At 53.6% G+C, this 26,492-nt stretch overlaps 1 protein-coding gene across 1 annotated transcript; it reads right to left on the bottom strand.

Annotated features, from left to right (window-relative positions):
- Window positions 1-975: 975 nt before the first annotated feature.
- NOTCH4 (notch receptor 4) lies at window positions 976-26,072 on the bottom strand. The gene is made up of 30 exons (XM_069562868.1): window positions 25,829-26,072; window positions 24,952-25,033; window positions 24,483-24,775; window positions 21,965-22,312; window positions 21,746-21,868; window positions 21,395-21,631; window positions 21,123-21,278; window positions 20,267-20,461; window positions 18,711-18,824; window positions 16,593-16,706; window positions 16,382-16,504; window positions 15,422-15,581; window positions 14,657-14,802; window positions 14,117-14,269; window positions 13,803-13,920; window positions 13,481-13,568; window positions 12,981-13,134; window positions 11,197-11,381; window positions 8,677-8,929; window positions 8,320-8,432; window positions 6,622-7,145; window positions 5,662-6,045; window positions 5,383-5,558; window positions 4,634-4,853; window positions 4,371-4,443; window positions 4,129-4,267; window positions 3,333-3,628; window positions 2,954-3,101; window positions 2,397-2,494; window positions 976-2,252 (listed from the first exon to the last, which is right to left on the bottom strand). Exons 1-30 carry the CDS (start codon window positions 25,893-25,895, stop codon window positions 1,563-1,565), a joined length of 5,970 nt encoding a protein of 1,989 aa, XP_069418969.1. The 5' UTR covers window positions 25,896-26,072; the 3' UTR covers window positions 976-1,562.
- Window positions 26,073-26,492: the final 420 nt, after the last annotated feature.

Raw genomic sequence — 26,492 nt, 5'->3', positions numbered from 1 at the left:
ACCCCCCACCCCCAGGTGCCTTCTCTAAGAAGGACCCACCCCTTGCTTCCCAGCTTCCCTGACTTACTGGGATGGTGAGGGGCATGTTTCCAGGGGTAAGACAGATCCAAGGATGCCAGGCCCTCAAACATACGTATATCCCTAGCACTGTGTTTAAATGTGGGTTGAGTAGTTACCATTGCCCTAAAGGTGCTTACAGTCTATTCAGGGTACAAAATATGCACCAAATATAAGACACGAAGGGAAAGCTTTCCTCTCATTGTGAAATGGAAAAGGGAGAGGACCACAACCTGACTTGGGCTTTGATCAATGCTGGTCAGACTGGCTGGCACCAAAGTGGGAAACAGGACAGAGACATTTGGGACCTCTTAGTGGCAAACTGTCACACTAGCTGAGTGACTTAGAGCATGAAATATGATGAAGAAAGAGATCAGGTTCTGCCACTTAATGCCTTGCAATCTTGGGCACATACAATCTTTGTGCCTCAGATTCTCGAAGAGTAAAAAGGAGTCCCCCCCCCCATTTATACTGTTGATATGAGGATCAAATGTGATAAAGCATTTGTCCTGTAGTGAATGCTCAATAAATAGTAATTATTATTAGTTTTCAAAATGCTTCATGCCTGTGTGTTTCAGGTCCATCGCCACGAAAGAGGCATAACCCTATTGCTGAATGGTAGTTAAAGTTTGATGCTCTCTCCATCTCCCTCTACTTGAGGCCTCAGGAATCAGATCTAAGTGGCTATAACAAAATGCCCTTCCAAGAGGGATGAAGAGTATGCATGTGTGTGGTTTCTCACTGGATTACTAGAGACTTAAGATGATTCCTTAAACTAACATAGGACCCCAAGTCTTATTCTTGCTCTTAAAACTATGCTGAAAGCTTCCATCCACATGTTGAACCTAGGGCACAAAATTCTGAAAACATGATGCAGTCAATTTCATATTTTTTCCATTCCCCAACCCCAAAAGACTGTAACACTTCAAATCATCTTTATTATGGGGTGACAGATTTGGGGTTCTTAGAGATAGCGGTGGCTAGAAGGGTGGCACTTCATCCCTGCAGTAGTTTGTTTGGGGGTAGGGTGTGGTGGGGAGAATGCAAGGAATCATCAGTTGGAGTAACCCTTGGCCCTGTCTTCAGCGCCTACACAGTGCCTGGCACACAGTAGGCGCTCAATAAATATGTTAGCGGTTTGCGGGTATTGGGGATTTCAGGCGATAGAGGCTCCCTTTGGGAACAATATACAGAAAAGAACATCTCACATTCTGTCAGTTTGCAGCTCTTGGTTCAAGGGTACTGCCTGTAACCCCCTCATCCTTCTTTTCTGAGAAGGGCTGGCCATCTCATCAGGGTGCTTCATCCCAGGACCCTGAACCCTCTTTCCGGGGCTGCAGTTTCCCCACGTGGAAGACGATGTGATGTACATCATTTTGGGAGGGACACTACCCTCTTGATCCCTCACTTTCGAGGCACAAGGATCTTAAAATCTAGAGGCCTTCGAAACTGCTTGTCATTTAATGAGTACCCACTTTTAGAATCCCTCCCTGAAATGTAGCCTTTTATTTTTGACCCTCGCCTCCTGCATTTAAGGGTATTACTTGGGGGGCTGGGGGACCCCAGGCAACTTGAGGGGATCCCCGCTCAGGGGACGGTGTTAGGCAAGGAGGCGGGATTGGCGTGTTGGAGGCAGAGCCGCAGGCTCCTAAGGCCACCCAGTCGCAGGGCCAGTCAACAGCTGCGGCCACGCCCCCGCTCCCGGCCGAGACCCCGGATCTTCCTCGCACTATTGCAGGGTTGGGCCGAGGCCCGCGCATGCCTGCTGAGAACCTACGGCCCCGGAGGGGCGGGCCTTCTCCTGTTTCTTGCGATAGGCTCCGGCAGTGCGAGTAGACCCCGCCCCCGTGCGCGGCCAAGTCTACGGACAAAGTCCGGGCTTGCGGACGGGCTCCGGCTGACAGCGTCCGGCAGCGCGGCGCAGCCCCGCCCCCACGCGGGGGCACGCTTCCGGACGCGGTCCGCGCGCGCTGGCAGGTGCCGGCCCCGCGGCCCGGCGTGGGTTTGTGACGCGCCTCCGGTGGCCCCGCCCCTTCCAGCAGCGTCAGCAGATCCCAGTGGTTGCGCTGGCGGGCGACGTCTCCGGGTGTCAGCCCGGCCTGGTCCCGTAGCCCTCGGGCGGCTCCCAGCCCCAGCAGCAGCTGAGCTACCTCCATCGCCCCTTCTCGGGCCGCCAGGAACAGCGGCGTCTGCTCCTGCGCGGGAGGAAACAGCCAAGGGCGAGGTCAGGGAAGGCCACGCCCGCAGGACTGGCCCTCCTTCTTGACCGCTGCCCCGCCCCTTCAGGGTTTTCGCAGTTCACCTCTCCCGCTCCCAGTTTGTTAGGGGCCCCATCTAACCCTGCCATCCTGCGCGTCTTTATCGGCTCCTGCCTGGAGAAGGGAGCGGGCGGCCCGGGCGTTGTTCACGGCGGCGGCCCAGTGCAGCGCTGTTTTTCCTAGGGGACCACGTGAGAGGTAGTTACCGCGAGGCTGGGGGCCAGACGCCAGGGTTCCTGTTTCCCACGGGTTCTGGTCTTGGGGGAAGGGCTGTTCCGCCCGCCGGGTCCCTCCGAGGCGGAAGCGTTGCCCAGGTGACCGTCGGCCTGCAGGAAGCGTTGCCCCTGGTGACGTCACCGGCGCGCGGGAGGGACAATAGGGCATTGTTCTGGGGTCTATGGGACCGGCAGGCCGCGTCCCTCCCACGAGACCCTTCTCCGTTTTCGCAGACACTCTTCCTCCATCCTAGTTGCCGGTGGGCAAGGGCAGCGTGTGTGTGTGTGCGCGTGTGCGTGTGTGTGTGAATGCCCCAGGTTCCGGTTGGTTCCTCTGCTGTCTCTCCCATTTTTTAGATCTTACCTCACACCCCATTTGCTCAGTTTCTCTATAGCACAACATCAGCTTCTCGAGATCCATACCCCATTTGTCTCTGGCCCCCACATCTGCTTGGGCTGCAATCAATTCTTCAACCAGGTCTTCGACAGCCAGCCTGGCGGCCAACATCAGGGCTGTGGTCCCATCCTCTGTCCGTGCATCCACTGCAGTCTGTCTGCTGCGTAGTAAGAGCTGGAGGGGCCAGAGAGGACCAGTGACTGCTGGTATATCTGGACTGCTAACTAAGGCCCCTCTCACTGCTAACCCACCTCCCAATCCATATTCAGTTCTGTTCTTGTGTTCTTGTTTCTCTATCAGTCCCCAATCATCACCTTCCTCTTTGCCAAACCCTGGAGAAGGCTTTTGCCCAGCCTTAGTTGCAAGCTTGCCCAGTGTTCTTTAGCAACCCCAGTGTGCACTGACCTGGCAAACCTCCCTAGCATCAGCAGCCACAGCCGTGTGAAGAGGGGTGCGCCCTGCCCGGTCTGGCTGGTTGGGGTTGGCTCCAGCCTCGAGGAGGCGGCGGGCAGCGGTTGGCCGGGAGAATCGAGCAGCCAGGTGCAGGGGTGTCTCCCCCGTACCCACAGTGTGAACCTGGGGACAGGCCCCTCCCTCCAGCAGAGGTTCCCAGGGCTCAGGACTTCCCAGCCATGTCTCCTGGTAGGTCCTGGACTCCACGCCCCCACAGCAGACTGCTGACATCAGGGGTGTCACCCCATCTGTGGATGAGACATGAGAAATGGGGGACAACTGGGAAAGTGGGAGAACATGGAGGCTCAGGGAGAATCACAGCCTGAGGTGTCAAGAAGCCCAGCTTGGGATCTTTATTTTTGTGTGGCTTGTGTCAGTGACTTTCTGTTTTGCTCTGGGCTTCTGTTTCCTCCTCTGTAAAAGGAAGTGTCAGGTTTTAATACTTTAACATTTTAGAGCAGTGATTCTCAAACTTGAGTCCTGGTTCAGACTCACCTATAGGGCTTGTTAAAACACAGATTCCCCAGTATTTTGAATTGAGTCAGAAGCTCTGGAGTGGAACCTGAAAATTAATATTTCTAACAATTTCCCTGGTGATGCTGCTGCTTCTGTCCGGGGACCACACTTTGACTGTTCTGAAACACTTACTCTAGTATTGGTTAATCCAGTTCAGATATCAAAGGACTTTGTGATTCTAAAAGGGGTCAAAGGGAGTTTTCATTTTCTTGGTCTAGGTTGACTCACGTACCAGGTCCCTGGGTGTCCACGTCAGGGACATCCATCTCAGAATCCTGGGGAGGAGTCAGCATGGCTGCCTGGGGGAGCTCTTGGCAGTCACTGCTCAGAGACCAGAGCTGGCACTTGGGGGGTGAGGCCATTTCTTCAGCCTTGGGGATCAGAACAAGGGTCAGTGAAGGCAAGGTGACTTGTCCCTTCAACCCCTCCATCACTTTAGGGCCATTCTTGCCCCACTACTTTCATCTGGCCCACCTCCTCTCCTTCCTTGGGGACTGAGCACATCACAACACCATCCTCATCCATTTCTGCCTCTGCTTTCAGTGCCCTGGAAGGGGGTGGGTAGGGAGAGGACCTTTAGGGCCCCAGAGATTCCCAGCAGCCTTCCCACTTCTCTCCCCTTCCTGTCCCTTCCTGTGTCTTCAGCTTCTGCAATAGCTTCTGTTATTGCTTCTGATCACCAATATCTCCATGGGAAAGAGTCCCCTCCCTGAGCCCCAGTTCTTTCTCACTCTCACTTGAGGCCGATGCTGTCCTCGCCCAGGGGGGGTCGACGTCGACGGGAAACTGGCTGAGTCCGGGGCCTGCGAGTGAACCCAGGGGGCAGCCAGAGGGCCCCATGCTCTCGTCGCTTGCGTCGGATGAGCTGGAGGACGAGAAGAGCCCCGAGGGCCAGGAGAAGGACCCCGACCACGGGGGAGCACAGTACAGGCCAGGGAAGCTGGTTGGCAGAGGGCTCTGGTGGAAGAGACACAGAAAAAGAGGTCATGCTTGGTGAGGCTGGGTACTCTGGTGAGACCTTTGAGCAAGTGCAGATACCTCTTTTTGCCTCAGTTTCCTCAACTGTAAAATAGGAATAATAATAGTACTTGCCTCATAGGGTTTGTTGGAAGGATTAAATAATACTGTAAAATGCTTAGAGCAAGGCCTGGCGCATAGTAAGTAGCATATAAGAGTTGTTATTCTTTCATAATGCTATGAACAGTTTGATTTGCAGATGATTGGATAACTTGGCTTATTAGGAAAGGCCAGAACTCAAGGTTTGTGGGCGGTGTGTGATAGAGGTTACGATAAAAGACTCAAGGAGATGGAGATTGCAGAGCAAATGGGTTTTGAGGAGATATACTTAGAGAAGAAGGTTAACAAGGGTAAGTCTCCACAAACAACATTTGGGGTCTCAGTGCTTCTGTTTCATTTGATTTCATTGAGGTTGCTGGCGTGAAAGCTGGCCTGGGAGCAAAATCAGGGAAATGACAGGATCACCTACCAGTGCCTGCACGAGGGTGGGCAGCCAGCAGGGGTCCTGGCAGTAGGGGTTCCAGGGCCCCCACTGCGGCCATCGCAGCAAGGAAGCGGAGTAGGAGCCCAGGGTCCCAGGGGCAGTGGGATGCAGGGTGCTCAGGGCCACAGCGGGACAAGTCCACACCCATCACCACCACAAACCTGTGGGGAAGAGACCCCTGGGTTGGTCCCTGGCTCCCCTCTGCCGGTTAAAGAACTGATGTCTTTCCTCCCCTACCCCGCCCCCCCACCCCGTGGTTCTTACCCAGTGCTCAGGGAGTCTGTCTCCTTGCCTGTAGGCTCTGTTTGGGGGGCTGCTCTCTCCTGCTGCGAGGGGTCTGGGGTTCCTCCTAGCTCCTCTTCTGCTTGGGCTCCAGGATAGGGGTATACCATGTCCCTGCCTTCACTGTCCTTCCTCACCCAGAGCCCTACCCTCAGAGTCAGGGACAGCACCCGGGCCAGGGCGAGCAGCTGCTGGTCCAGGGTTGAGGGGCTCAGCACCACCAACAAGGCCAGGGAGGGCCCCCACTCTGAATTCCTATCTTCCGGCCTGCAGTCACCCCCGTCCCAGCCACATTCTGCTGTGTTGCAGCCCTTCTCGCAGTGTCCATTGTGGAAGTGATCGCGGCAGTACTGGTCATAGGCTGGACTGTGGGGTGAGGAGATGGGGGCTCAGGACTCTAAAGAAACCTGATTCCCTCATCCCAGAAAGGATTCCTGATACTCTACAGACTCTAGGGCTCTCTGCTTAGTGGGGGCAGTTCTGGAGTAGTGGGTTTACTCCCTGGACTGTAGCTAGTCCAGACACCCTAATATCTACTGACCTTTGTTTCCTAACACTGTCCCCTCTCTACCCTCCCCAACTTCTGGCTCCCTAAAAGGGAGCCCTTTTCCCTCAGGGATGCTGGTTGCTAGAGGAGATTCTCCATGGCAACAAGAGTTGCCTGGCTTGAGGCCAGGGTTCCCATGACACTCAGAGGGTAGCCCAGACAGGCAGTGCCCTCTTTCTTGGTCCCCATGTTAAATATTCATGCTGCCTCATTCCCTAGGGTTGGAGTCTAGTGTCTTCTATCCTTGTTTAGCAATGGTTATTAGAGTGGAAGCTCCCCGGAGCGTGAGGCTATGATCACACTGTAACTCAGACTCTTCTTTGTCTTTCCTTCTGTCTTCATCCTGCCTCCCCCACCATCCCCCGCCCATCATCCCAAATCAGTTTCAGGCTCACGTGCAGGCTGGAGGAGTCTCACAGTCGTAGCCATCAAACAAACACTCTTCAGAGTCACACTGTGGGTGGCACTGCCCGTCCCGGAAGAGAAGCCAGCACCGGGAATGGGAGGGGCAGCCCTTCCAGGGGTCTGGGACCCCCAGGGAGCAGTCCCCCCCATCCCAGTTTCCGCCTGGGCCACTGCAGCCAGCATCGCAGGCCCCATCTCCACTTCTGCCCTCGCATCCCTTGACTCCGGGCCTCTGACACCGGGGCCCTGGAGAGCTGGCAGGGCAGGAACAGCGAAAGCCTGGGCCCCCTAGCCCGGGTGTCTCTGAGCAGCTAGCATTGTGTAGGCATGGAGAAGGAGGGCCGCAGCCTGAAGGAGCTGGTGGGGTCAGGCAATCAGGACCCCCATAACCATTGAGGCAGGCGCAGCGGGGTGGGAGTCCAGGCTTGGGGGAGGGCAGACAGAGGCCACCATGGTGGCAGTGATGGAGACCACAGGAAGGGGCTCTGTGGCTGCAGGTGAGGCCTTCAAAACCCTGTGGAAAAATGTAATTTGTAACAACAATAAAGGCAAAAACAGTTATAAAGGGAAAAAAGTAATTTGTAACAATAGTAAAGGGGAAAATGTAATTTTTGGGTTAAGTTCACTGGTGTTATCTTTTAAATAAAGGAAGGCTATGCATAAACTGATGTTAATTTGTATTTTACTGTACCATGAACCAGGGTTTAAGATTAGCCTAGGGCTTCTCTCATAGCTCAGTAAAGAATCCGCCTGCAATGCTGCAGACCCTGGTTCGATTCCTGAGTCAGGAAGATCTGCTGGAGAAGGGATAGGCTACCCACTCCAGTATTCTTAGGCTTCCCTTATGCCTCAGCTGGTAAAGAATCCGCCCGCAATGCGGGAGACCTGGGTTTGATCCCTGGGTTGGGAAGATTCCCTGGAAAAGGGAAAAGGCTACCCACTCCAGTATTCTGGCCTGGAGAATTCCATGGACTGTATATGTGTAGTCCATGGGGTTGCAAAGAGTCGGACACAACTGAGTGACTTTCACTTTCACTTTCCCTGGGGTCCGGTGGTTAAGGATCTTTCTGCCAATGCAGGGGACACAGGTTCGATCCCTGGCCTGGGACGATCCCACATGCCATGGGGAAATTAAGCCTGTGTGCCACAGCTGCCAAGACTGCTCCCTGAAGCCTGTAAGCTGCAGCTACTGAAGCCTATGCCTAGAGCCTAGAGCCTGTGCTTGGCAACAAGAGAAGCCACCACATTGAGAAGCCCCTGCATCACAACTAGAGAGTAGCCCCTGCTCCTTGCAACTAGAGAAAGCCCTGGCACAGCAGAAGACCCAGGGCAGCCAAAAATAAGTAAATAAATAAATATAAAAAGACGAACCCATTTTCATGCATCTGAGGTCTATAAACAAATACACACACTGAGTTAAAAGAACTTATTCACGGTCACCCAGCCAGCCTTGCAGACCTTCCCGCAGGCAATGTCCATGACTTCTGAAAGTTCCATTCAAACTTCCACCTGATTCTGCCTTTCCCCATCACTGCTTCTGAGGGCCAGGTCCCCCTCTGGACCTGAGATGGCTTTCTCTGATAATTCCTTCTCAGGTGACCCCCCCCACCCCCGCCCCGGTTCCCAGCTCAGGGTTTCTTTTGTGTTAGCGCTGGGGGCAACAGAGGAAGCAGCCTGTGGTCACTCACCTGGGGGCAGTGGCAGGTGAATCCTGGGGGTGTCCCTGCTGTGGCCTCGCATGACCCCCCGTGGGCACAGGGCTGGCTCTGGCAGGGGTCTAGCTCCACTTCACACCACTGGCCTGTGGTGGGGTGGAATTGAACATGACACTGCTTTAGTCGCGGCCGCCTTCCCAGCTCATTCCTGGGAGTCAGCCCAGCACTCACTGCCTGGGTGCAGGGATGGTGGTGCCCGTTCTCTAGGCTGGGGTCTGAGGCAGGGAATGGGCCAGATGACTAGGCTGCCTTGTGGGTGGGGCTTGTCTGGCCTTCCATGGGCAGTTCAGCTGTGGCTGGAGATGCGCACGCCCCTGTCTCAGGCCTCACCTGTGTGTCCAGGCAGACACTGGCAGTAGAAGGCGTTGGCCAGAGAATGGCAGGCTGCAGTGCCTGTGGGGTGACAGGGCCGGTCCAGACACTCATCCACGTCCCCCTCACAGCGCAGCCCCACAAAGCCCGGCGGGCAGGCACAGTGGAAGCCTCCGGGTTTGGAGGTGCAGGTCCCCTGGTTGTGACAGGGCTGGGATTGACACGCGTCTGGTTCCTTTGAGCAGTTCTGTCCATTGTAGCCGGGTGCACACTGGTAGGCAAAGAAGGTCAGACAGGGAACCAGTAAGTGAGCCCCTCCTGGCACTCTAGGGACCCAGTGCAAGATGGTCTGCCTACCATCCCACCTTCCAACTCAAAGCATCACTCAGCTCACCCTCCATCACAGTCACGTGTAGCCTAACCCTTTCACCTCAGTTCCACATGAGACACTATTGTTTGGTAATATGGACCTTGTCCCCTTCCAAGTCCCAGTCTCTATAATTCATTATCACTAGATATAATTCCATTTTTGATAAAACCTTCCTCTTCCAACCACACACCCACTGGGTTCTCTCATGCTTTATTAGTTTATAAGCTTTTATTAGACTTCCCTGGTAGCTCAGATGGTAAAGAATCTGCCTGCAATGCAGGAGACGGGGTTGGGGTGATAGCCTGGAGAAGGGAATGGCAACCCACTCCTGTATTCTGGCCTGGAGAATTCCATGGACAGAACATGAGATTGCAAAGAGTCAGACACGGCCAAATGACTAACACTTTTGCTTTCAGGCATTTATTGAATTGCCTACTTTGTGCCCAGGCATCTTTTCAGGCTCTAGGAATACAAAGAAAATTAGAACTGCTTCCCTGCTTCCATGAAATTCTCAGTCAACCAGAGAAGAGACAGCTATCACTGATTGTGTGATTTATACACATAACCTCTAGAACTCTCCTGCCCACCCTCTCTATGGGTCATCTCATTTGACTCTTACTTTGTGGAAAAGGAAACTGATTCCTTGAAAGATAAGTGCCTTGCACAAGTCACACAGCTGGTAGGTGGCAGAGCTGGGATTCAACACAAGTCTATGACTCAGTAACTCGTGACCTTAACCATTTTCTGATTGTTTCATATCCTGCTGGTGAGAAAAGGGTCATTGTGAGGTCTGTACCATGTGGTGAGTTCTTGCAGGAGGAAGGAGAGTATGCAAGAATGGAGTACCAGGAAGGTTTCAGAAAGGTGGAGAAAAAACAATTCAGAGAGAGTCTGAGGAATGCCCAGAGGGTTGGAAGAAGCAGATGAGGGAGGTGGGAGTTTTGAAAACTTCTGGAGGAAGGAGTTTCATAAAAGAGGAAGTAGAGCTGAGTAATGGGTGCACGGGGGTTCACTACTTATCAGTACACTGTTTTTGTGTATGTTTAAAAATGCCTGTAATAAAAAGTTAAAAAATACATTGAAAATTTAAAGAAAGAGGGTAGTTATGGGATTGTGCCTTCTATCAAAGTCATGGATGTGAGTACACGGATCAGGTTGCTTGGAATTGAAACCCAGCTGTGCCTTCCTGTCCTGCTCAGTGACCTGAACCACCAAGGAGAGGCCCTAACCCAGTCTGGAGAGAAGTTAGGGACATTTCCCTGAGGCAGCTGCCTCCTGGGCACCAGCCAGTGGAAGAGGGGTGAGGAAAGCCACCAAAGAGCCAGTCTGGGGTGTGGGGAAGCCAGCTGCAGTCTTGTGTTGCTGGAGCAGAGTTGAGCGGGGGGTGAAGAGAGATGAGGCCTGAAAGGGAGGCAGGGCTGGGTCACGCTGGTTTGGGACTTCATTGTGGAAGAGGTGGGCAGTCACTGAGGGTTTTTGTGTTTTTTGGCCATGCTGCGAGACATGTGGCATCTTAGTTCCTCAACCAGGGATTGAACCTGTGCTCCCTGCATTGGAAGCATGTCTTAATCACTGGTGAAAGTGAAAGTGAATGTGTTAGTTGCTCAGTCATGTCTGACTCTTTGTGACCCAATGGACTGTAGCCTGCTAGTCTCCTCTGTCCATGGAATTCTCCAGGCAAGAATACCGCAGTGGGTTGCCATTCTCATCTGCAGGGGCTCTTCCCAACCCAGGCATCAAACCCTCGCCTCTTGCACTGCAGGCAGATTCTTCATTAGCTGAGCCACCTCGAGGGAAGTCTGCACTGAAAGGTTTCAAGTAGGAGAGTGACAGGCCAGCTTAATGTTTTCAACAGAGCACCCTAGTGGTGGAATAGAGGGTGAAACTTTAGGAGAACAAGTGTGGAGACAGCGATGATATTGTTAGGAGGCTGATGCAGGTGTCCAGGTGGAATGCATCGAAGGCCTGGACTAAGGCAGTGGGATGAGGGTGAAGGGGCGAGGACAGAGCTGAGAAATATTTAGGAGGTAAAACAGCTTGACTTGGTGGTTGGTTGGACGTATGGGGTAAATGAAAATGCCTTCTCCCTGCCCTTTCTGCCCCATGACTGCTGTTTTCCATATCCGGCCCAAGTTTGTCTTCCCCCCGCCTCCTCTAGACCTTCTCACCTGGCAGAGATAACCATTGGGTTGGGCCACGCAGGTAGCCCCATGCTGGCAGGGCCTGGACTCACAGGGGTTCACCTGGTCCTGGCATGTACTGCCTTGGAATCCAGGGGGACAGTGGCAGAAATGGGAGGGGCCGCTGTCAATGCAGACGCCTCCGTTCTGGCACAGGGAAGAGACTTCTGTGCCTGGGAAGAGAGACAATAAAGCTAAGTGGGTTGGGAGGATGTGCAGGGGCCCCAGACACTGAGCAGAGAGGTCCATGGAGGGACCACTAACACCTCTGGGGTGGGCGGAGGCCACCTGGAGCCTGAGGAATCAGTAGGCTCCTGAAGCTGAAGAGATTAAACAAGTTCGGAACATGGATGGACCTAGAGATTGTTGTATTAAGTGAGTAAGTCAGAGAAAGACCAATACCATATGATGTTGCTTATATGTGAAGTCTAAAAAAAAAAGAAAAGATACAAATGAACTTATCTCCCAAACAGAAACAGATTTACAGATGTAGAAGATAGATTTATGATTACCAGGGTTAAGGAGGGAGAGAGGGATAAATTGGGAGATTGGGATTGACATATATACACTTCTATATATAAAATAGATAACTAGTAAAGACCTACTATGTAGCACAGAGAACTCTACTCAGTACTCCATAATGGTGTATATGAGAAAATAATCTAAAAAAGACTGTTTCTTTTTTAGATTCACTTTGCTGTACACCTGAAACTAATACAACATTGTAAATCAACTATACTTCAATAAAAAAAAGTTAAGTTTCTTCTCTTGCATATTTTGTCAGAATGAAGAGAAATACCTCTTTTTTGATTTATCAGAGCATTATAAGCAACTATATTCTTGGCCTTAAACAAGTCTCAAACAAGGAAGAACTCAAGAGAAACTTCAGGGGGAGGCACTTGGCTTAACAGTCTAACTCCATCCCTTGGGTTTTGCCATTCTCTGATGTTCCCTCACTGTGATTCCCAAAAATCATCTCCACAATGGTCTCTCCCCTGAGTTCTTCTCATATCAAAACTAATTTGAGGACTTCCCTGGTGGTACAACGGATAAGAATCCTCCTGCCAATGCAGGGGACATGGGTTCCATCCCTGGTCTGGGAAGATCCCACATGCCTAGGAAGAGCTAGGCCCTCGGGCCATAACTGCTGAGACCACGCGCAACAACTACAGAGGCCCGTGCGCCTGGAGTCCATGCTTCACAACAAGAGAAGCCACCTCAATGGGAAGCCCCATGCAACACAATTAGAGAGTAGCCCCTGCTCTCTGCAACTAGAGAAAGACTGTGAGCAGCAATGAAGACCCAGCACAACCAAAGATAAATAATTAAAAAAAAAAAACAAAACTTATTTGAGCAAGGAAGGTATTCTTTTACCAGGGAGTTGTCATAACATCCAAGTGAGGGGGTCATAGTGAAGTGTGTTGCGTGTGGTCGGTTAAGTGTGGTTCACTCTGAGTTATAATGGTAATGACAGTGTTGAGTTGTTCCACCCTGGATCACTGGGTTATGTCCCTGGTACTTGTGTTAAACTGGAGTCTGACTGGCTGGGCTGCGTAGTGTTGCTTGAATTGTGTTGAACGTGGTTCTAGGAGTTGAGTTGTGTTAGGCTGTCCTGGTGTTGAGCTGCAGCTTCAATAACTGGTTGGTGTGTGTTGCTTCGACTTTTAGTTGGTCAGTTGGCCAACTGTTGTGTGTGGATGTCCTTAGGGATGGGTTTGAGGAGGAGACCTTTTTGCTCTTCCTCTGCTCCCTAGCCGGTCTTGGGTTGGTACCTTGGCTCAGAGCAACCCTCTGGCAGGAGGACAGCGGCAGGTTGCAGAGAGGCCCAGTCCATCCCTGGAGGCACAGGCACTGAAAGGAGGGCCCAGTCTGGAGGCAGTGGGAATTTTGTGGGCAGGGCTTCTGGGCGCATAAGTCCATCAGCGTCTGAAGGTTAGGAGGGAGCGTGAGGCGGGAAGGAGCATCAGGTTCCCAGGCCCAGAGATGGTCCTCTGCCAGCTCCTCAAAATCCCTTCCCCTGAAAACTGTCTCCTGAATGGTCTGGGACCAGGTCACCCTCCCTGGTTTCCTTGGATACGTGCATCCCAGAAGAGTTGCTGGGATCAAAAATCCTTTCAGCGAACCATACAGATCTCGTGCTCAATTCCTAGACTCCCAAACCTCCTTTCACCTCTCCTAAGCTTCCCTGCTGCCCCTGTCAATGCCCAAGGCCCTCTGACTGGAGCTCTCCCGCCCCCTCCTTCCTCTGCACACCTGGCTCCCGGCCCCTCACCTGACAGCTGCCTCCTGTGTAGCCAGGGGGACAGAGGCAGCGGGGACCCTGAGGGCTGTCTTGGCAGGTTGCCTTGTTCCTACAGGGGCTGGATGAGAGAGAGAGAGGGCACAGCAGGAGGAAGGAAGGTCAGGGAAGCAAGGGGTGGAAGTGTGTGGTGTGTGAGGAGGCAACCCCTGGGGAGGTGGGAAAGCCAGAGGGAAGGCAGAGTGGAAGGCTGCAGGGCGTGGGGTGAGAGGCAGCACGGAGCGCCAGAGGAGACGGAGCGGAAGGCTGGCAGGGGCACCCTCCCTTCCTCCAGGGGTCTGTGTGCCCTGCTCACCTGTCTGCGCAGCTGGGACGGGTCCTCCCCTCGCAGCGTGGGCCCTGGAAGCCTGGGGCACAGAGGCAGGAGGAGGTGCCCGGCCTGTTCACACAGGTGCCCCCATTGAGGCACGGTGCTGGAGAGAGGAGGCTGTGAGGGGTTGGGTTCCTTGCCTGTAACCTGGCCTGTGACCTGAGTCACACACAGGGCACTGCCCCCCTACCCTGCCAACTTCCCCACCCAAACAACGGCTCCATGTGTCGAGTTAATTTTTTACCAACCCCCTTCTGCATCCTTCTGTGGCCCAGCCCTAGGACGTGGTGGGAACTCACCAGAGGCACAGTGGTCAATGCTGGTCTGGCAGCGGAGCCCAGTATGGCTCAGAGGGCAGGCGCAGGAGTAACCCCCGGGGCTGGGGCTGCAGGAACCACCATTGAGACAGGGGCCCGAGTGACAGGCTGTTACCTCCTCACTGCAAGTGGGCCCTAAGGGAAGTGGGTGGGGTCTGAGAAAGTGAATCTTCCTTTTCTCTCTTCCTTTTCCTTCCCTTCCTCATCTCCATCTGCACTGTTCTCCCATCCAACCTTTTTCTGTTCTCACCACCTCCTGCACTGTAGCCCATGCCCAATTCTTTTAATTTTTTTGGCTGCACCTGCAGCATGCATGTGGAATCTTAGTTCCCGGACCAGGGATCAAACCCATGTCCCCTGCTGTGGAAGCGCAGAGTCTTAACCACTGGACCACCAGGAAGTCCCAGCTCTTCTTGGTGGTGACTGAGACCCAGAGCCCTTTGGACACATGTCTCCACTGGCCTTGCGCTTGATTTAGATGGTGGTCAGCCCAGGGTATACATGGTTTAGGGAGCGCCTCACCTGTGTAACCTGTGGGGCAGGTGCAGTTGTAGCCAAAGGGCTGGGGGTGGCAGGTCCCTCCGTGGGCACAGGGGGTGGAGACACAGCCCCCCAGATCTGTGTCACACTCTGGTCCTGTCCAACCCCCATCACACACACATGAAGATCTGGTCACAGAAAGAAAGGGTGGAGGTTCTATTCTCTCGTCCCCATCGGTCAGACCCCTGTGACTGCTCTCTTTCTGGTCCTGAGACTCTGGCCCCTTTCTCAGGGGCTTTGCTCTCAGCATTGCCCCCACTTTTGCCTGACAAACCCCACTAATTTTCTCCAACTAGATCTATCCATCTATCCATCTATTCCTTCTATAACTTGTTTATTGTCTGTTTTTCCACCTTAAAACAAAAGCTCCGTGTGGTTAGATATGAAAACTTGGTCTCTTTTGTTTTGTGCTGTTTTCCCAGCGCCTGGAAATGTATCCACACGTAATAGACACTCAATAAATATTTACTGAATGAATGATGAGGATGAATTGGTCCTGGAATTTAACACATTTCTTTTTGCTTTGATCCTCCCGAGTCTTGTTTCTCTGTTTATGAACTCTCCCCTCATTGGATAACACTCACCAGTCAAGCCCTCCCATTGGTTGTGATCTCAGAACTTTGTCCTCTCCTTCCTACTCCCATTGGTCATTTCCTACAGACCAGCACCTCACTGGCTATCTTCTCCTGCCCTAGTTGAGGAGGACCCAGAGGAGACTGTGAATGGGGAGGGCCTGGCAGATGTTACCTCTGGCAGTGCCCATGGTGGCACGTGCAGTTGTCCTCTGTGGGGGCACAGCCTGGGTTTCCATCGGGGCAGAGGCAGTGGGCACTGTCCTCCTGATCCTTACATTTTTGTTTGGGCTGGCACAGGTTGGGGGCACACAGGGGAATTTCACAGAGATGGCCTACGGTGGGGAAATGAGTCAGAAAACAAAGTCCGTCTTTGTCCTTGATGAGTTTGGAGGCACTTCTTATGCGTGACGTGCTCACTCCCCATTACCCTATCCTCCAGTGGCTCCCTGATGCCTCAGGATACCAGCTTCTTCAGAATGACACATGGGGTCCTGCATGACGTGACCTTCCTAGAAGTGCTACGTTTCTCACCTTTGCCCCGGTATTCCAAGTTCTGGATGTCCTACATTTCCTTAAGTGGGGTGCGTTTTCTCCCCTCCCCCTCCCCAGTGCCTTTGCAGGTGCTGTTATCTGTGGCTAAAACACACTGCCTAGCATTCTGTCTTGACAAACTCCTACTCAGCCTTTAAGACTCTGTTCAGCCATCCTTTCTCATCTCCAGTCTGGGTTGGTCAATTCTTTGTGTTCCTATAGGATCCTATGCATTCCTCAGAGCTAACAAGAGACCTTCTGGTCTTTCTGAAGTATATTTAAAGTCTCTCAAGGATAGCAACTCAACTTTGTGTCTCTGTCGGCATAGTAGGCAGTTAACAAATGTTTGCTAAATAAGCAAATGAACGGCTTGCCTTTGAATTTCCTCCTCTGCTCCTAGTCTCCAGTCATAACACTCATGTTTAGCCAGATGTGAGTCCTACCGTAACACCCTCAGCGCCTGTATGGTTGCGCTTATTTTGCACTGCACAACTTTCAGGGATTCCTTTCTCATTCTGTTCTCACATCCCAATCCTCAGACACTCATCAATGACTCCACCCCAGTTGTGCTCCAGTTCTTTCCAACCTCTCTCCTGCTGACCTGTGAAGCCAGAAGGGCAGATGCAAAGGAAAGCTCCCGGGAGGTCAAGGCAGCTGGCTCCGGTGGGGCATGGGCCACTCAGACACTCGTCCACCTCCTCCTGACAGCGTGGGCCTTCAAAGCCTACGGTACAACAGGGGAATCAGGGCCCTTCATGGAAGTCTGCCCCTATCCCCACTGTCGCCTCCAGTGTTTTTGAGCCCCAGTTTACCTGGGGGACACTTGCAATGGAAGGATCCAGGCTGGTCCTGGCACTCCCCGCCGTTGGCACAGGGGGAGCTTTGGCATTCATTGATGTCCTCCTCACACCGGGGGCCGGTGAAACCTGGTGGGGTGGGGAGTAAGTGGCGAGAGATGACCAAGGTCTTTTTTTCTTTTTTTTACTCTCTCTAGACTTATGAAGGACTTTGTTACAAATGTTTAAAATTTAAAGGCAAGAAGAAGAAGTTAAGAGTTAACACTTATATTTGGCTTTTTCTTTGTTATTTAGTTGCTTAGTCCAGTCTGACTTTTTTGTGACCCCATGGATTGTAGCCTGCCAGGCTGCTCTGTCCATAGGAGTTTTGGGCAAGATTATTGGAGTGGATAGCCATTCCCTCATCCAGGGGATCTTCCAAATCCAGGGATGGGAACCTATGTCTCCACATTGCAGGTGAATTCTTTACCACTGAGCCACTGGGGAAACCTAGCTTTCTCTTTACACATATAGAAATCACATGGTTACAAATTGCAAGGAGAGAATCTTGTTTCAAAGGGTTTGGGTTTTGAGCTTTTGTATAAATGTGTCATTATATGACAAAGGCCCCATTGTGGGGGCTTCTCTAATAGTGATTTGAATTTCAGGACATAATGGAGCATAACTTGGTAACTTTAGCCTTCATATAAGTAAGGCATAACTAGATGTGTGTACTAATGCTGGAAATATATTTTATCAAAAGAATAAATACAAGTCCTGGCCTTTCCCCTTGCTAGGAAAAGTGAACCTGAGGAACTTCCAGAGAAGACATCTGGGGCAGGTGGAGATGACAGGAGGGTGATGCATAAAAGTGAAACTCAGCCACTGTCAGCCATGTGACTTTGGGCAAGCTACCCAACCTCTCTAGACTCCCCTTTCTTCCTCTGTGGGCTGCCCTTGTGGCTCAGCTGGTAAAGAATCTGCCTGCAATATGGGAGACCTGGGTTCAATCCCTGGGTTGGGAAGATCATCTGGAGAAGGGGAAGGCTACCCACTCCAGTATTCTGGTCTGGAGAATTCCACAGACTATATAGTCCATGGGGTCACAAAGGGTCAAACGGACTGAGCGACTTTCACTTTCACTTTTCTTCTCCTGTAGAAGGAGAATGATTATATAACCTACATCATGGCACTGCTGAAAGAATTAAATGAGATAATGCTTGAAAATACATAACCAAGTGCCTGGCTTGGAGTAAATATTCAATACACATCAGTTATTATCATAGCTGGGAGCAGAGGGATGTCCCGTGAAACTGGAGAATGAAGGTCTGGGGTGACTTTCCCTACATCCATGGCTATCAGCTCCAAGACCAACGGGGACCACAAGCAGGCAGGGGAAGGGTATGGAGGGCGCTGAAGGAGGGCTGGAGGGGAGGGTTATTTGGGTGACTTGGCAGGACAGAGATGAGGGGGGGCGAGTGAGCAGGGGAAGATTTGCAGGGTATAAGAGGAAAGTTATGACCAACCTAGACAGAATATTAAAAAGCAAAGACATTTCTTTGTCAACAAAGGTCTGTCTAGTCAAGGCTATGGTTTTTCCAGTAGTCATGTATGGATGTGAGAGTTGGACTGTAAAGAAAGCTGAGCATCGAAGAATTGATGCTTTTGAACTGTGGTGTTGGAGAAGACTTGAGAGGCCCTTGGACTGCAAGGAGATCCAACCAGTCCATCCTAAAGGAGATTAGTCCTGGGTATTCATTGGTAGGACTGATTTTAAAGCTGAAACTCCAATACTTTGGCCACCTGATGTGAAGAGCTGACTCATTGGAAAAGATCCTGATGCTGGGAAAGATTGAGGGCACGAGGAGAAGGGGACGACAGAGGATGAGATGGTTGGATGGCATCACCAACTCAATGGACATGGGTTTGGGTGGACTCTGGGAGTTGGTGATGGACAGGGAGGCCTGGCGTGCTGCGGTTCACGGGGTTGGAAAGAGGCGGACATGACTGAGTGACTGAATTGAACTGAAGAGAAGACAGTTTGGAGAGCAGGGGAGTTGGAGAGATGGGGCACTCCTTGGCCAGGCCTGAGAGACCTTTGAGAGGCTCCCGGTGACTGCCAGGCCTGAACCGTGAAGCAGAATCTGCACTTACCTGGCGGGCAGATGCACCGGAAGCCATTGAGCAGGTCGTGGCAGTCAGCCTGGTTCAAGCAGGGGGCCGAGGCGCACTCGTTTACCTCCACCTCACAGAGCCGCCCTTCTAAGCCTGAGGACATGCAGGTGGGGTCAGCTTTGCTTCGCCTGCCTCCCCCTTTCTGCCCCAAAGGCCAGGTTCCAGAACCAGCCCTGTCCTTGACCTGCCAGGTACTCCACCAGACAGCCCCCTCCTAGGGGGCCGCTGCATGTGGCTTGGAGAGATGAAGTGAGGCCCTGCTGCTCTGCTGGACAGTGGCTCTGTCGCCTTCAAGTATGAAAGCTCAGGGAGCAGGGCACCTGCCGGGACCTGTGGGAGGGCTCCAGGGAAGTGTCTTTTGAGGCCATTCCTCAGTTCAGAAGGCAGGGCTCACCGGGGAGGGCTGAGCAGCCTGGAGGTTCTCTAGGTACCAGTGTGACAAATGGGCGTCTGCTTGGAGATGATCCATGCCTTCCATGCTACCTGGGCAGGCCTCCACGCCAGGGAGACCAGGGATCAAGGTGGGGATTTGAAGGGCGTTTGGGAACCTGTGTCATTCCCACACTTGTCCTGCTTCTCTAGGCTCCTCCTAGTCTCCACTGTCTCACCCTGAACTGATGCAGATCAGCCTCTGGACCTCAGAGGCCTCCCTCTTTTTGTCTGGGGAGCCTGCCTCTGAAGCTTCTTGGTATCTACAACCTTGTCCCTTGCTTGGATGACTGGATAGTGTTCTAAGCATTTTTCCTTGGACACTTCTCAGCTTAGGAAGGCTGCGTGGTGTAGTGGGTGAAACTATTAAAGCTCTGGGTTTGAGTCTACCACTTAGTAGCTGGGCAACCTTGAACAAGCCACTTAACCCCTGCGTGCTTCGGTTCCTTCATTTATAAATGGGCATAGTATCAATGCTGACCTCAGAGGGATACTGTAAAGATTAGATAATGCCCGCAAGATGCTCAGGCAGAAGTAAGCTATTGTTTGTCTAGTTTTATCCAGCTCCCTGCTATTGACTCCATCACTGTCTCCCTGGGAGATGTTTCTCCCCTTAACTCTAACTTACAGGTAGATGCTGCTTTGCAGTATTCCTTTCCCACTGAGCCAGATTCAAGCACACAGACCCTTTGGAATTTAAAAGGTTACTCTTGATCTCTACTGGGGCAAGTTTCCCTGAGTAGGTGGAACATTCTGGGTTGACATGAGCAGAGGCTGCAGCATGAAAAGTTTATTAACTGCTGCTTTTCTGTCCCTGGATGGGCCTCTGCATACAGTGGATCAGGCTGTACCTGCTACGGTGACCGTGAAGTGAACACAGAGTTGAGCAGTGTGTGAGCTCACTGCCATCTGTGGAAGCTCTTGTCCTGCGGGGGGCACTGGCTTCTTAAAGTTTTCATCTGGGGGGTGAGGAGACGAGGAGAAGCCTTCTTTGCTATCTGACCCCAACTGGCCTTAGGCTAACCATTCTCTGGATGAGTCACGTACTGTGGCTTCAGCACACTAGTTCCCTGGCTCTTCCACCCAAGGCCCCATACAGCTGGTACCTGGTGGGCAGAGGCACTGGAAGGTGGCGAGCAGGTCCAGGCAGGTGCCGCCCCGGTGGCAGGGCTGCGACAGGCACTCGTTGTGATCGGCCTCGCAGCGGGAGCCCGTGTAGCCAGGTGGACAGAGGCACTCGAAGGAGCCGGGTGTGTTGAGGCAGGAGCCGCCATGTTCACAGAGACTGGGGCCTTGCTGAGCTGGGAGGAGAGAAGACCTGGGAATCCACCAGGCTCAGGGTGGAAGGGCAAGAAGGCCTGAGTGGCAGGGAAAGTGTGGGGGGCCTGTCTGTGGCAAATGAGATCAGAGTGGGGAAAGGGGTTGTGACCTTAAAGTGGAGACGGAGTGGGACTTCCCTGGTGGTCCAGTGCTTAAGACTTCACCTCCAATGCAGGGGGTGTGGGTTCACTCCCTGGTCAGAGAGCTAAGATTCCACATGCCTGATGCCAAAAAACCAAAACATAAAGCAGAAGCAATATTGTAACAAACTCAATGAAGAATTTAAAAAAATGGTCCGCATTAAAAAAAAAATCTGAAAAACACCGGAGAGATGACTAAATGCGGTCTGGAGGGCTGAGTATTGGTGAGAAGACCGGGTAAGAAAGAGATGCCCATTCAGGAAAAAAGAGATGTTCATTTCTTTATTTGGCCGCTGTGCAGCCTGTGGGATCTTAGTTCCCCGACCAGGGATTGTATCCTGGCCCTCGGCAGTGAAATAGCGGCATCCTAACCATTGTACCACCAGAGAATTCCTGAGATGATTTTTAATTTGAAAAACAGTTTGCCTGTTTCCCTCTTCAGTATAGAGGCTGTGTTTTCCCTCTTCAGTATAGAGAGGGTCTGATGAGGGGGGTGCCTCACCCATCTGACACTCGTCCAAGTCCTGGTGGCAGGTGGGCCCTGTGTAGCCCGGCTGACACACGCAGAGTGTGGAGCCGCTCAGGGGGTTGGTGCTGCACTGGGCTTCCTCATGGCATGGTTGACTCAGACACATGTCCTCCATGTGGCACAGGAGGCCTGGAGGGCGGGGTGGGTGAAGTGCTCAGAGGCTGCTCGAAGCTCCCAGGCACTCTCCTGGGGCTTCTGTCACCTAGCATCTCCACCTTCCGCCTCCCTGAGCCTCTGCGTCACACCTGTGCGCCCAGGTGGGCAGAGGCAGGAGAAGGAGCCCACGCGGTCAAGGCAGGTGGACCCGGGGGCGCAGGTGGCGGCCACACAGTCGTCCAGGTTCTCCTCGCAGCCAGCGCCTCCCCAGCCACTCACGCACACACAGTGGAAGTCGCCAGCTGAGTTCTGGCAGGTGCCCCCATTTCTGCAGCGAGGGGGACCCTGAACCTCACATTCGTCCACATCTTCAGAGCAATCCCAACCTGTAGGGGCGTGAGAAGGGGACAGACGCTGCAGCTGGGGGCCCTGTGAGGACTGGAGAGCCGGGGCTGACCATCTGGGCCACCGGTGCCATCAGCTTGGCTTAAACGACTCACCTGTCCAGGCCTCTGGGCAGAGGCAGGTGTAGGTGCCCAGCCCATCCTGGCAGGTGCCCCCGTTCTGACACTGGTGCCCGACACAGTCATCTGGATTCACCTCACAGCTTGGGCCTGTGAAGCCTGACAGGGTCATGTGATGAGCTGAGAGAAGGGACCCATGGGACACCACCTCCATGCCCTGAGAGGGACCTCAGGAAGACCCCTGTGAGGACGCACCTGGGGGACACAGGCACAGGTGGAAGGTGGAGTCTCTCCCTGGAACGAGTTGACAGGTGCCCCCATTGAGACAGCCCCTGGGGGTGCAGGGTCCCGGCCGGAGTCCACAGCGTGGACCCTCCCGCCCAGCGGGGCAGAGACACTGGAAGGATCCCAGGGTGTTATGGCAGATGGTGCCCTTGGGGCAGGGTCCCGGGTCCAGGTAACACTCGTTGACGTCGTGTTCGCAGGCATGGCCCTCGAAGCCGGGTGGGCAGCGGCACTGGATCTGGGGGTAGGTGGCCAGACACACCCCTCCATTGACGCAGGGGTTGGCTGAGCAGAAGTCTCGAAGCTGGCACTGCTCACCTGAGGTAGAGGACAGATGGTGAGAGGGCCGTTTCCAGCCGTGCACACATTCCAGCTCCTCCAGAATGACCCGCTCTCACTCTGGGTTATCTCTGTGTCTGATCTCTGTATTTCCTTCCCTTCTTCCCATCCTCTCCCTGTCCTGGTCCATCATCCTCAGTTTTATCATTTTTTGGGGAGGGTTCTCTCTGGAGTGACCACATTTTTTTCCAGCCGAAAACTGAACATGTGGCTATTGGTGGGAGTATTGCGACTCAACCATGCTTGGGAAAATCTGGCACTTGGTGTCTGTCCCTTTAGTGGTGACCTGGGTGGAGAAGATCCCCCGGAGAAGGAAATGGCGACTCGCTCCAGTATTCTTGCCTGGGAAATCCCATGGACGGAGGAGCCTGGTGGGCTACAGTCCATGGGATCGCAGAGTTGGACCTGAATGAGCACGTGGTGGGGAAGTAGAAAGCACGGATCCTCTGAAGATTAGCCCCTGGCTTTGCCCCGGCCAGCCATCTCGCCTCTCGTCCTGATTCCCTGATCTTTGGGTGGGTGCAGTGCATCACGGTAAAGAGATTCCACAGCCATACACACTGGTGGGAATGGTGGCAGTGGCTGCTGGAACTGAACCAAGTAAGCACTTTCTGAGCCTCTCCCCCTTTCCTATCCACAACAGCCTTATGAAGTGTGGACACTGACTGACAACTGAGGATCCAGACTGCTTAAATATCGTATGCAAGGTCATGTCTAGTCAGTGGCAGAAATGGTGTTGGGCCTGAGGAGGGGGCTGCCCAGAGCCCCTCCTCTGAAGCACAAGGTCTGGCAAGTCGCCACTGCCCATCCTTGTTGTCATATACGCTGGTCTCTCACACCCAGTTGCAGGCCCAGTTTCCTCAGAATCTCCCAGTTAGTTTAAGAATCTCCATTCCCTGGGTCTACTCCAGACCCATTAGAGCAGGCTTTCTGGGATGGGGGCACTAGCATTTTTAAGGCCTTCCAGGGTTGCAAAGAAGTTGGACGCGATTGAGCACACACAGTCCATCCATCCATCCATCCATCCATCCATCCATCCACCAATCAGTCAAAGGTGACTGCTGTGCCTGCTCAAGTCTGAGAAGCCTTGCCTCTAGTCCACCCCTCCTGGAGGTACCCGCGTCCAAGCACTTTCTGGTCACGTGGGCTTTGCTTCCTGGCCCAGTCCTCTCCATCCTGCTTAGGTGCCATGGAGCCTTTCTCTCCAGGTCCTCGCAGCTATGTCCTGGCACCCTTGACAGGGTAGCACACCTGCCCATCATACGTCCTGCTCTTGTGCCCCAGGACTGCACCCCTCCTGCTGGGATGGACACCCATTCCTCTCTCCAGGTCAGATCCTCCCATCCCCATCACACCTCCCACCACTGCAGTCTTCCCTGATGATAGCGTGGGCTCCCACCACTCAGAAAAGGAGCCACTCGGGTGCTCAGAATGCAGAGTCTTAGAAAGATGGTACTAACGATCCTATGTGCAGGGCAGCCAAGGAGACACAGACATAAAGAATAGACTTCTGGAGTCAGCGGGAGAGGATGAGGATGGGATGATTTAAGAGAATAGCACTGAAGCATGTACATTACCATATATAACATAGAAGTCCAGCGCAAGTTCAGTGCATGAAGCAGGGCACCCAAAGCCTCTGGGACAACCCAGAGGGATGGGGTGGGGAGGGAGATTGGGGGAGGGCTCAGGATAGGGGGGCCACATGTATACCTGCGGCTGATTCATACTGATGTATGGCAAAAACAACCATGATATTGTAAAGTCATTATTCTCCAATTAAAATAAACAAATAAATAAAGAATGCAGAGTCCTGGAGGTCCCCTGATGTGCTGGGCATTAGCCCTCTAGCTACTGGGTCAGGGGAGGTTGAGGGGGCTGGGAAAGTGGTCAGGGTGCTGTGCTAAGGGGGCTATGGCAGTAGTTCTTTACCAGCTGGCTTGGAAATAGCTCAATGTTTTAGCAGTCATTACAACTCTGCTGGTGAATGTCAGTTTCAGGTAAATGGATCACCAAGAATTGGCTGGTTGATTCTCACGGCCTCCGTCTTCCAAGGTCTCACAGTCTCTTGGGCTCCAGTTCCATCTCTCCTACCCCGCAGCCCAGCCACGGCCCCCTCCTGTCCCTTCTTCCCTCTCCCATCAGCGCTCACCTGTCCATCCGGGCATGCAGGAGCATCGTGGGCGGCCCGAGGCCTGGAGGTGGCAGCGGCCCATTTTGGAACAGAAGGAGGAACAGGGGTCCTTGATCTGGGCCTGGCACCTATCGCCAGTGAAGCCAGAGGGGCAGGTGCAGAAGAAGCTGGGGGCCGTGGGAGAGGGGATGCCAGGGGAGCCGGGAAGGGTGGGAAGAAAGGCGTGGCAGCTGCCTCCATTCTGGCAGGGCTGGGCATCCTGGCAGGGGTCAGGAAACTGGCATGTCTCACCCAGGAAGCCAGGGGCACACCTGGGAGGGGTGGAGAGAGGAAAGTTCACATCCTGACCCTCTGCTCCTGCCTACCTACCTCCTTTGCCTTCATTTGTTTCTCTTCATCTGCTTCGCCTCCTTCCTTTCTCCCCCATTCTCCCCATCCCCTCCCTTGTTCCCCTTCCCCGTCTCCCACTCCCACGAGGTGCACTCACTGGCAGGTCCCTTGCCCCTGGGATAGGCTCAGGCAGGTGCCTCCGTTGGCACAGGGTTCTGGGAAACTCCCACACTGCAGCCCTAGGGATGGAGATGAGGGTGAGATGGGAGCAGGGAGCATCACGCTCCACTTGCCCTCCTTTGGATGCTCTGGAGGGACCTGCCTGCAGCAGCCCACGAAGGTGCTCCACACCACCATCGCCTCTACGCCCCTGTTCTAGTCCCCACGTGGCACTCACACCCCAGCCCCCTAGATCCCAGGTCTCTCAGTTACTAACCCCCACCCTTCCTTTCCTGTTTATTCTCTGGCCTCCCAAGTCCAGCTTCAGGCCCCATCCCTCGGAAGCAAGACAACAGGGATCAGGAGGGGGGCTGAGGGGACTCCTGGGAGGTGAATGGCTGAAACACTAAAGGGATTTCCTCTCGGAAGGGCCCAGCATTGAGCTACAGGGGGTGGGGACAGCTGGACCGGGAAAGGGACTTGGTGAGCCTTTGACTTTCCCATGTCTCCATCTCCTGTTCCCTCTCATCTCTTCCCCTAGCAGGTGGCCGCTCTGTTTCCTCTCATCTTCCTAAATGTGATTGCAAGAGTGTGCTGTCTCCTAGTTCCAGGGCCTGCTTGGTTCTGCCCGGGGGTGGGCACCCTCTCACCCATCCCCCTGCGGTCACCACCCCTGGCACGAGGCCCACAGCCTTGGTCTGTGTAGCTGCAGGAGCAGAGTCGGGTCTCCCTGCCCACTGTCCCATTTTGGGGGCAAGAATCTTCTCCATCCAGTGTTGCCTCAAAGTGAGGACTTTGGCCCTCTGTCCCCCACCCACCAGACCACCTCCTAAGGAAGGTGGGTCGCCTGGCCTCTTGCCCCCCGCATGACTCACCTCTGGTTCTGATGACTGGCCAACACAGCAGCAGCAGCGGCAGCAGCAGCGGTGAAGGAGGCTGCATTCCAGAGCCCCTGCCCCACGGCCAGATCCCCCCTGCTCCCTCCAGCGGGACCCTCAGAGCCCCTCCCTGAGGCAACAACCACCTCCCCTGCTCCCACAGCGCCTTCTTCCTCCTCCTCGGCCTGCTGCGAACCTCACGTCTGAGCTGTTTCCTGAATCACACAATGTCCTGGACACCCTAGTGATGGGGCGGGGGGAGTAGAGGAACATTGAGGGGGATGAGGGAGGGGCTTTCTTTCCCTGACCACCCCTGGGGAGGTGGTGAGGAGGAAGGACAGTGTGGCCGGAGGGCAAGTGAAAGAAGGGGGAACTGGGTGAGTGGGGGCCCCTGAAGCAGCCGTAGCCCTTCGGTTGTTTCTGTGGACTCTTCCCTTTCTATTATTGGGAACTTCACAGTGACTGCCCTGTGCCCTGGAGGAAGGTCAGGACCTGGAAGCAGAGGTGTGGGGTGATAAGCGATCTTCTTTCCCCTTCTGAGGAGAGGGTATTGTTCCATGTGGTCACTACAGATGCTTCTCGGAGAATCCACACCTCTGCATAAACTGAAACCACTAATTCTTGGCAGACAGAACCCACAGGACCTCGGTCCTTGCTGGGA

The sequence above is a fragment of the Ovis canadensis genome, chromosome 20 (genome assembly GCF_042477335.2).
Source record: "Ovis canadensis isolate MfBH-ARS-UI-01 breed Bighorn chromosome 20, ARS-UI_OviCan_v2, whole genome shotgun sequence".
NCBI classification, from domain to species: Eukaryota; Metazoa; Chordata; class Mammalia; order Artiodactyla; family Bovidae; genus Ovis; species Ovis canadensis.
This window is presented reverse-complemented; position numbering and strand designations above follow the sequence as displayed.

Excerpts from the sequence above, each read along its gene's own strand:
- NOTCH4 (XM_069562868.1), bottom strand. The coding sequence starts at position 25,895 with ATGCAGCCTCCTTCACCGCTGCTGCTGCCGCTGCTGCTGCTGTGTTGG. Across the intron at positions 14,803-15,421 it reads CACCATGGGCACTGCCAGAG|ATCTTCATGTGTGTGTGATG; the intron begins GTAACATCTGCC and ends TTCTGTGACCAG. Across the intron at positions 13,569-13,802 it reads CGTCCCAGCTGCGCAGACAG|CCCCTGTAGGAACAAGGCAA; the intron begins GTGAGCAGGGCA and ends TCTCTCATCCAG.